Raw genomic sequence first — 10,810 nt, forward strand, 5'->3', positions numbered from 1 at the left:
TAAAGGCGACCGGGGAGCTGTAAATAAATTTGGCACTTAATCATATTTACGGATTTTGCGGGCACATTTATTTATGTGTCCCACAGTGGCCCCAGCTACTTACTGCACTTTCCGTACTCCGAAACCGCCTCTGCGTTTTTTTCGAGACCTTTTGAGGCACACTCCAGGATTTCTTGGCGGAAATACAAAGCTGAGGTGTGGGCGTAGTCCATGGTCCAGGTCCAATTTGTGCCCCATTCTGAAGTGGCAGGCAGCGAGTCGGGTTTTCGCCTAATTATGCGTTCCAGCATTGTCACGGATGCGGGGACAATCCCCGAAATCCGAATTCTCAATTCCAAAATATTCTCGCCGCTGCTGCCCACGAGGCTAATTAGGCCCAAAGCGCCGCCATTGTGCTCACCGTTAGGCAGCCATTGTCAAACTCTGCTCTCCTGCCCCGTGCCACCCGTGCCACCCTGGAAACTTCAGCTCCGGTGGGCTTATAAATAATTTAAGCGTTTAACGGGACGCTGTTGCTGAAAAAGCTAAAAAATTAATCCGTGAAATTGATTTATTTACCAGTTGATTGGACGGGCGATTGGCTGGTCGGAATTCAATAAACAAATTTCGATTTCGGCTTTGTTTTGTTTTGTTGGACACTTTGCGGCTTTGCGGGTTTTGCTTAATTTTCATAAGTGCTGCACTTCCATACCAAAATCCATGATGGTATAATTTGCGGCTTGTTTGCAACGGACTGGTTAAATGAAACAAAAAAACACGTGTTTAGTGTCACTGGATCTGATCCAGTATGAAGTTACCATTCAAAGTCCGTGTTCCCCATTTAAAACATTCAAAATTCAACCGGTCATGGAATGCTTTTACGGCATTACTCATTACTCAGCCTGCTCAGCCTCTATCGATATTCCCCACTATTGTTGTTCCTGATTATTGTTAAGTGCACGTGGGAATGGGGAATGGGACTACGGATGGGACTGGATGTGGGAAAAACTGTCACTTGAATGCATTTTCATTACACCTCATTACATTTCACTTGCATCTGCAATTGTGTCACGTTGCTGCTTTTAGCTGCCTTCGAGCCTATGAATGCCGTGAGCCCTGAGCGCTGACAGCAAACCGAATGGATTCGTCGGCTGAATGGGCTGTGAGTGTTTTTAATTGAAAACAATAAAGTTCTGCTGGTGGAACGACTCTGTTGCTCAGCAAAAGCCATTTCGAATTACAGTTGGCCAGGTGATCGAATCGACTTTCGAATGCTCTTTCTGGTGTTTCGAATGAATAGATTCCTACGGTGATTAATTCCGAAGGAACTTTCGCAGCCATCTTTTAGAGAGATATGTTTAGTTCATCCATAGTTAATACGAATTCAAATTCAATATTATACAAAAACACTATCTGTAGTCTTTAATTCAAATTTTCTGATTTCTTGAAACAGGAACTGCCTCATCAATAGTATTATTCCATCGGGAAAACAGAGCCATTCTTGTTTGAAAATCTTTTTATTCCCCGATATCTATTCTAGTATTTCTCTTTTTTTATTATTCAAACCCTCTGTTCAATTTTCGGCTATAACCAAGCATACCCTAACTGATAGAGGGGTGGAAAGGGGTTTCGGGCTAGAAGAATCTCGCTCTGAGCTAAAAGCTGAGCATTCCATGGATTGTTCGGCGCGCTTTCTTTGTTCGAGGCGCAAAAGCACTGGAAATGGAAACGCGAGTCGACAAGAGATGAGCCATAGATAGATAGATACGAGTGGGAGGCCTGTTCGAGGCGAACAATACTCGTACACAAAATGCGAAAGTGATAATTAAAAATCGCGCCATATACTCGTATGAGCTGATACCAGATATTGTTGTTGCTGCCGTTGCCTTTGCCGTTGTTTTCCAACTGATTCTTTCTGGAGCTGGAAATGGTTATTGTTTATGATTTTTCTGATGTTGCTGCCTGAGATAGTCCCAGGCAGGATACTCGCATTGAAATCAGCCTTGGAAGGGTATGGAAATGGAAGGCAAAAAGGGATGTGGGTGTGAATGTGTATGTGGATGTGGATGGGGCACGAATGAAGTGATCAATGCGCCAAACAATAATTGACGGCACATCAATAGGGGGAAAGCAGCACTAGGGGGAGTGCCATGAAAAGGCTGTCCCCTGCCAGTTGCAGCGGACAAACAATTATGAAAAATTGCAAACGGTTGCAGTTTTGTGGAAAATTAATTTTGCATTTTTAATTTTACATGTTCGAAGGAGCAACGCAACGGAGTCTGAGAGCACCCGTCGCAAGACTCTCGTCAATGAAATGAAAACTGCTGCGACGACAAATGATTGATAAGTGCTCGACTGAACAGTCTGGCATGGGGTTGCCTTGGCAGCATCGCGCGAGCGGCTATCTGGGTTACGGCTCGGTACCCCGGAATTAGGGCCACGTAGCCCCAATGGGCACAGCATGGTCTGATGCCGCTCCAGGCACAAGACACCAGCTCATTCTGTTGGCAGAAGACGTCGCAGTTGGTTGTGTGAAATGTTTCAAGCGGACCCCCAACTCAGCCGAGTCCCAGGACGACGTCAGCCGAAGCCAGAGCTGGACCTGAAGACTGCGTCCAAGCAGGATCACCTACGAATGGTGATCGTAATGGACCACCAAAGTCCTGGCAAGCTGGACATGCAGTTCCCGGACATCTGGCTGAGGGACAATTGCCGCTGCGGGGAGTGCTTCTTGCCCCAAACCATGAGTCGCCTGCCCCAGCTGTGGAACAACTTGGACACGAGTGTGCGAGTGCAGCAGCATAGTGTGGATCTGGATCAGGAAATACTGTACATCACGTGGTCCGATGGCCACGCCTCCCAGTATCCCTTAGCCTGGCTGAGGGTGCGCGACTTCTCGCTGGCGAACCGCACGCGTTACCTGAGCGACTTTTACCGCCCCGAGCCGAGGCACTGGAGCGGGACGGACTTCGAGCACATCCGTCGCGAGTTCCAGTACCGAGATCTGCTGGCCAGCGACGAGGCTCTGCTGGAGTGGCTCGACCATCTGGCAGTGTACGGAGTGGCCTTGATCAAGCAGGCCCCTCTCGAGTTTGACGTTCTTCGGCGGCTGTGCAATCGCGTGGGCTTCATGCGCCGCACCACCTACGGCGATGAGTTCAGCGTGCGGGCCCAGCCGGGGGCCAGCAACTACGCCTACCTGGCTGCACCCCTGCCCCTGCACACGGACATGCCTTACTTCGAGTACAAGCCGGGCGTGACGCTATTGCACACCCTGGAGCAGTCGGACTCGCCTGGCGGCGTGAATCTCCTGACGGACGCGTACCACGTGGCGGACCTAATGCGCGAACGGTATCCAGAGCAGTTCCGGGTGCTCTGTCAGACGTCCGTCGATTGGGCGGACATTGGCCACGACGGGGAGCTGGAGTTCCACAACATCTGGCGTGCCCCAGTCATCAAGTGAGTTTCAGAAATGCTTCCCCCTTTCTAACAGGACCCTGGTAACTCCTGTAACTCTCCTAACTCCTATGCTGTTGCAGCTTGGACGCCGAGGGTCGGTATGTGCGCATCAACCACAGCATTCCGCAGCGAGACAGCCATTTCACGGTGCCGCTGGAGCAGGTCCGTCCCTGGTACGAGGCAATGGCCCTGTTCGTTCGCCTGGCCCATGAAGAGGCATGCAGTTTCAAGACCACACCCGGCGATGTGCTCACATTCAACAACCTGCGCTTGGTCCACGGTCGCACGGGGTACGACGACACGGACCGCAATGTGCGGCACATCGTTGGCGCCTTCATCGACTGGGACATTGTCTACTCACGCCTGCGTGTCCTCAGGAATGCCAAGAGCATCTCTTGAGTAAACCCGTTGAGTGGCCTCAATCGCCGAGCACAAATTCTAAGTTCAATTTAATCAAGACTCCGTCAACGACATGTCTCTGCCAGTCAATAAACATTATTTTATTACTTTGTAATTTTCAATATATATTTTATATAAACGCTATCTCAATGGGAATTGATCTTTGGAACATTGGGAAACTTAATTGACGTGATCCAATTAGCCAAAGTTGAGGCTTGAGCTCTTACCCTACAGCATCAGCATGCGAGTTCATTTCAAACTAATCTGTTTAATGTACGCATCTGGTTGATTAGTTCCCCAGTGAAATCTGGCTACCCTGAAGGCACGTTCCGGGGGATATTAGTATTAGCCAATAGGCTATTGGGTTTTGGGTTCGGCTTAAGTCTAAAAATATACAAAAAGCTTTATATTTTTAGCAATACTTTTCATCGTCATCACTTGAGGAAAGTCAACTTATTTTGTTGGGAATAAGAATCAAATAAGATGCAATTTCTGTCTTTAATGAAGTATACCTAATAACACGAGGGCTGCGGTTCCTATTCGTAGAATAATAGTAAAGGACTAACAAGAAAACATTGCAACAGAGGTGCATCGCAGTACTTTTGGCACTTGGAAAAAATTATCGCTAAAACAAAAAGCTTTTTGTGCATGGGCTATTCAAATTGTTCAATTTGTTTAATTTATTTAGATGACTGAAGGGAAATATTCCCTTTCAATTTCCATTTCCATTCCATTTCCATTTCAGACTTAAGAGCAAAGGGGTATTGTACGGGTCCATTCAAATGATACGCACAAGGTCAGCTACAACGTTTTAAACAGCCGACATAAAGTGAAAGTAAAGCACACGTCATTGTTTACGCCGGACAAAAAATTAGCTTATCGGAGACCGGCTGAGTCAGATGACAACGCGGTGCTACTATTACGAGCATTCTGAGCATACTCTTGCATGTGTGATTAGCCGGTTATCAATTTATAGCATTGTCGAAATAAGCATTGACTTGGCTGAGCTCTTGGATCTTTTGTGTGTAAATCACACTCGTACGCAGCCCAGAGACAACCCTCGGATGTGGCTAACATTTTCACGGGCCAGGAAGCAACATTTTCTGGAGGGTTTGGTTTGCTTTGGTTTTGGTTTGTCTTGGATTGGGTGCGATGTGGTGTGGTGTAGTTGCACGCAGGCAAATCCTTTCGAAATCTTTTTATTTATGTCAATGGTTCCACCAAAAATACACAGCCAGACACACACGGCTCCTGCTGGCATCCAGCAGCCACAGTGTGGCATCCGGAATGCGGAATCCGACTTGGAGCACATGAATTTGTACATGGCAGCAAGTAAATCCCTCTAATAATCCACGTAATAAGCACTGGAGGTGGCGGTGGCAGCAACAGGCCGAAAGGGTTGCTTGTGGGGTGGCTGTTGCCAGGGCTCTTGTTTATAAGTTCATAAAAGCCAACGAGCCGGGAAAGGTGCGGCAGTGCTGGCCACATAAAAAGCGGTAGCAAATGCAAAGGGCGAAAGGGAAACCCGAAAGGAAAAAACCAGTCGCAAATCCAATTTCCACTGGCTCCTCAGCAGTCGCTGTGTGTGTGGGAGGGATATTTTACTGCAGTTTTGGGTAGACCATGCAACAGTCATAATGTGTAATTGAAAACCTGGACTGAATCGCACCCTTGGGTGATGTATACGCGCTGCTCCCCACTTTGGTGGCACTCCTTCTTCACTTGGTCACCCCCTAATTGGCAGGCTGGTCGGGTCAGCCAGTATCGTTGTATGATAGACAAAAATTGTATGATAGACACGAGTATAGCCATCCGTATGTAAAGAAGCCGCCACCAGAAAGAGGGAACCCCACAAGCAGGAGGAAGGCAGAGGAAAAGACAGTCGCAGCACTTGCACAATTGCGAAACTAATACGCTTACATACAATTTCCACAATTTCCACAATTTCCACTCTTGGCTGTGGCTGTGACCGTGGCGGTGGGTGCGGCTGTATCTTCCTTCCATTTCCCATTCCCCTTCGCATCTCCATCCATCTCGAGGGCCTGGATTTTAGCCACGACAATGCCCCGAGTTTGGCTGTCTCGATGATAAACATGCGGCAATTGACGCAATCATTGTCTGTCCATGAATTGAATTAAATCAACTCAAGTGCGACACTAGAAGGAGCGCGTGGTGGGTCGTCTTGTTATGCTGACACTCAGAAAAGAGATGGCCGCAATCACAATCCTTTCCCTTCGATGCATACGTATACGTATATATTTCTCTGACATTCTTCAATATTAATGACTTGGTCATGCATGCCCTGGCGCTGAAATCAACTGAAAAGTATAGGTTACAGCATACAGCATGTAGGATTGCCAGGGTTAGGGGGTTTGGTGGTTGGATGATAGGGCGTTGGGTGTTGGGCGGTGACCGTGCCGGGGCGAGTGGGAAGTGTGCGAAATGATTGGATGGGTGGGTGGGTAATGCCCCATAATTCCGTTCGTTTCCGTTTGATTCCGTTGCAGGACATTAGCGGGGGCTCAACAGCGCATTTTGCTTATTAGAATCCGTGCGTGTGTGTGTTTGTATCTGAGTAGTGTTTTCTGTTTGTGTGTGTGTGTGTGTGTGATGCCGCTGGAGTGTAATAAATTCTCGTACTTCCCCCACACTCTGACGCCGCAGGCTCTGTCTCTCCGGCAATTTCAAAGTTTATCACCAAAGCGCGTCTGCAACTTATGTCGTCTGCTTCTTCTTCTGCTACATTCTGCTTCTGCTCCTGCTTCTGCTGCTACTTCGCCCCGTTTTCCCGTTTGTCTGCACGTCGGTTGTGGTTATGTGAAATCACATCGTAAAAATGTCCAAGTCCAAATACTGCTGCCTCTACGGACGGACACTTGTGTGTGTTTGCGTGTGTGTGTAGGTGGGCAAAGGCAAAGCTTATAAGTCCTTCCTGTCTCACCTGACTTAGGTGTCGCGGGCGGGCAACCCTTTCGCCTTTCAATTTATAGATGTTGCCCATATAAATATTTATTTCTATGTGCAGCATGTACTGCCCCACACCCCGCTCGACACCACACGCCGTGGCATCATTATTGTTTTTATGTGAGCGTCTTAAAAGCATTCCGCCGATCAATAAACCTTCGCTGCGTCTCGCGGGCGTCTGTCTCCGGTTGCATCCTTTCCAATAAGCGAAAGTGCTTCTCCCACCAAATATTCTTCTCTCCCACATAGCACAATTAAAGGTCAGCCCCGCCTGATGGGGGGCTGAAGAGGAAGGGCAGCAGGCAGTCCTAACTGTGCCACGCCAGAAAGGACGCAACACGGTCGCGCACTTTCCTTATTTGGCCATGGAACAATGCAAATATTTTGCATTTAGCTGCCAGCGGAGGCATTTGGCATTTTTAATTAGGCCAAAGCGGGTGCGCGGTGAACACTGAGGAGCCCTATCAGCGCCACTTGAATAATTCTGAGTATGTGAGCGCAATCAACATTACATATGTATAGGATCGATTGAAGATCCTCGTTGGGAAGGGAACCCTATTTAAGAAGCAGCAAATTTAGGTAAATGTGATTTTTAAGAATTGGCATTTTTTTAATGTTTTTTAGATACACAAATAAATTATGAAAATACAAGAAATGATTTTTTTTCTACTTTTCCCTAGTAGTAGTAGTAGTAGTTGGGGTACAAATATGGAAAAAATACCGTAGAAAAAATATAAATTTTGTATGCGAAAGCCAAATTCTTCCCAGACGGTAAGCTGAACCTACAATGAGCTTAGGTCCGATTTATAGGTTATTTTAAGATTCAATACAACCAAATGTTAAATACTTAAGCTATGTGGAAAAAAACACTAGCTCAAAAAGAAAACATTAAAAATTAAAAATCAATTAAAAAATTTTTTGACAGAATAAAGAACTTTCTCAAAGTAAATTGGACTTTTTTTATTTTTTAACTGAGTTTTTTTTTAGTTTTACTACATACTAAGTATTTTAAGAGTTTAATTGAATAAGATAATTTTTGAGGGTGTAGTCCTTTTACTGCTTCATTTGCATGGTTATATCTAATTGATCTAATGGTTAACTTGATCCCCAGTTGTTGGGATGTGGTGCATTAAGGAAGTAACTTTTTATAAACCCAATCAAATTTTCTCATACTAAGGAAACTCACTACTAACTGTTGGCAAATGGAATATCTTAGGCCATCTTTGTTTCTATTCAAAATATTTTCCACCAAAAGTCTCCCTTTTCCCGGCATGTCCTACTGTGCCGTCGGCTTCAGCGGATTTCTCTGGATGCCTGATCATTTCGTTCATTTAGTTGCAACCGCCGATAGGTGCAACTGCACACTGGAAAATATATACATACATATATATTGCTACATCTATACGGTGCAGATACAAGCCCAATTACAAATACCACGATCTGAGCTGTTTGAAGCAGTTTGCCCAATCCTTAAATCGACATCTACATCTGCAGCGTGAAGCTAAAGCAGCAACAGCCTACAAAGTGCACGAAATTGAGCAGAATTTTGAATTAATAACATTTCCGGTATTATAATGTGGACAATATATCACGAGCGTTATCGTCTTGAAGGGCGAGTGGCAGCACAGTTGGAATGGATTTGTTGCTGCTGCTGCTGCTGTGGCTTGTGGCATGCAAAACGTAACGGTAAATTGGTTAACAATTACACAAATCTCATAATGAAGTTTAAGGCCCCCCGTCCTTCCTTGGCGTGCTTTGTGCTACCATTACCATGGCGTCGTCATGGCCCGGAACATCGCCATTGCCTGCGGTCAGCAAAATTTCCATCGTCATAGCTCTCTCTCCCTGTCCCGTTCCCGTTTTCGTTCTCTCTCTCCTTATATAGCTGTCTCTCTCGTTGCTTGCGTCCTGCAAATTGATTAGTTATTGTTGTTGCTGCTGTTGGGGTTTGTGGTGGGGGTGGTGCTGGTGCTGGTGTTGGTGATGTCGCTGGTGTGGGTCGGTCGCCTCTTAGCTACAGCTGCACTTACCGCCAGCCAATTTGCAGCTTTGTTCTCGAGTGTAACTCTTAACAGGTGTTGATGTTTGCTAAGTAGCTCCTACATCCCGACCCCGCCCAGCCCGGCACGGCCCGGTCCGGTCCGTCCTGCCTGGCCCTCCACTGAATACTCGTGCCAGGCAGGACCCTGGCTCCTTCTTCATGGCTAGTTGCACATTGCTTTGATTATTTTCTATTTTCTACAAATTGTATGCAAATAGTTGAGGTTTACCTTTATCCAGATCCCGTGCTGGGGTCGATCCGGGGCAGACCGACCGCACCCGGAAGCGCCTGGGGCTGGAAGCAGGCAGACCTGAAACCAGAGACAGTTAATATTTTCCAACAACAGCCGCAGTATTGACTTTTCCACCTGGGCCAAATGAAGCAAGCACTCAAATGCTGTTTGCCCTTACACCTCCGACCTAGGACCCCACAAAAAAGGTCTTTTGTCTTGTGGTCTCTGACAATCTTCCGGATGAAGGCCAACCTTGGTATAGGGGCGGACAGTCTGGCCAATTAAGTTTTCTAAAACATATTTATTCCGGGCTAAAAATACTTCTACGATTGAATGGAACATACAACTAGTTTCATTGGTATTTGAAATAGCAAACAATGATGTATTCCCGAAGTAATTGTTGGTTGTCGGTGGCATCCATTTCATCTACGACTACCTTCAATTAATGCTTAGATATTGCTTAAATTTTAAAACTAAGACTTAACCCTAGATTGTGTCATATATTATTTCCATTAGCCTTCGTCGTTTTGAACAAATGTTTCATACAGCTCCAGCCGTTGCTGAGCTGCTGCAGTCTGCAGACTAACAAGTCCTTGGATCACATGTAACTACTGTTTTTAACACTTACTCAAAGCTTGAGCGAGAAGAGTTACTTGGCCAGCTAAAGTTGTAGAAAACATTTCAAGTTTATAACTGAAATGAAAATTAAGAAGAACACACAAATCTAGATTTGCGCTAGTTCTCATCACCAAGTATATCTCTTCGACTCTTGTATAAAGAAAGCGAACTTCGAAATGTATCCCTAATTCGAATCATATACTAGTATTTAAAAAATGTGATGACTTTAACGTACTAAAAATAGGCATGACCATCTAGGCTTAAATTTGTATGCCATTATATGTATTTGCACCGAGAGTGGAAACATTTGAATGGAAGTGTTTCCACTTACAGTTCGGCATTAATATGAAAATAATTCGTACAAATTTATGTAATATTTACTTGCAAGTGGTTTATATTTATTATTCGGAGCAGCCAGTAATTATTGGCCAATCCAGGCGCATATTGTCTGTTGCTGCTCAAAATTCGTATGTTTATTATCATTTTGTTAGTTCCATCGTGTTTACTATTTGCACTGCTTGACCTGCTTGTCTGCTAAGCATTCTTTCTTACCTCGCTCATCTTTATCTAAGTTATCTGTTGTGACTTGTCTACGCCGAGCAGTCAGATCGGAAATGCATCCATGTGAAGGGCAAGCAAGACTTACTTGCATTTTGGATATCAATCGTAATTTCATTTATAGAAATACTTTTTAATATGTTTACATATGGTTAATCAAAGTAACTGCCTTGTAATTTTACTATGTTTCCCTATATTTAAAGCCCGAATATTTCACTGAAATTTGGTGTATGTTTTTTATGTAACTTAGTTTCGTTGTGGTAGACTTTGTCTCTTACTATTTCCCTCTACTCATCTGTATACAGTTTTCTCGAACTATTCACAGATATAGCAATATATACTATGCCCAAATGTGTATAAGTAGTGGCCGTATACAGAATTTTCATTGTTTTGGCCCTAAAAAAGAAGTGCACGAAACTTGTAAATTTCAATTTCCTTTTTAATGGAAATCTGGGAGATTGCGACCCAAAATGCCTCAAGGGGAGCAGAGAGGTTCAATTTGAAGTGCAATTTGGATAATTGCTTTACAGCCACACACAGGTGTATCCTGGCACAAACAC

General features: G+C 45.1%; 1 protein-coding gene and 1 long non-coding RNA gene across 3 annotated transcripts; one reads left to right on the top strand and one right to left on the bottom strand.

The window, feature by feature from the left end:
- The first annotated feature begins 2,367 nt into the window (after positions 1-2,367).
- LOC4803347 (gamma-butyrobetaine dioxygenase) lies at positions 2,368-3,981 on the top strand. The gene is made up of 2 exons (XM_001360083.3): positions 2,368-3,438; positions 3,519-3,981. Exons 1-2 carry the CDS (start codon positions 2,516-2,518, stop codon positions 3,835-3,837), a joined length of 1,242 nt encoding a protein of 413 aa, XP_001360120.2. The 5' UTR covers positions 2,368-2,515; the 3' UTR covers positions 3,838-3,981.
- Positions 3,982-7,758: 3,777 nt separating this feature from the next.
- Positions 7,759-10,810, bottom strand: LOC26533735 (uncharacterized). 2 transcript variants are annotated; one of them, XR_004468907.1, is made up of 4 exons: positions 9,210-10,810; positions 9,072-9,152; positions 8,832-9,005; positions 7,759-8,709 (listed from the first exon to the last, which is right to left on the bottom strand). It is a non-coding gene; the product is annotated as an uncharacterized lncRNA (long non-coding RNA). The 2 variants fall into 2 exon arrangements; XR_001452027.2 differs by having other exon boundaries at positions 7,759-9,005.

This window comes from Drosophila pseudoobscura, chromosome 3, assembly GCF_009870125.1.
Source record: "Drosophila pseudoobscura strain MV-25-SWS-2005 chromosome 3, UCI_Dpse_MV25, whole genome shotgun sequence".
NCBI classification, from domain to species: domain Eukaryota; kingdom Metazoa; phylum Arthropoda; class Insecta; order Diptera; family Drosophilidae; genus Drosophila; species Drosophila pseudoobscura.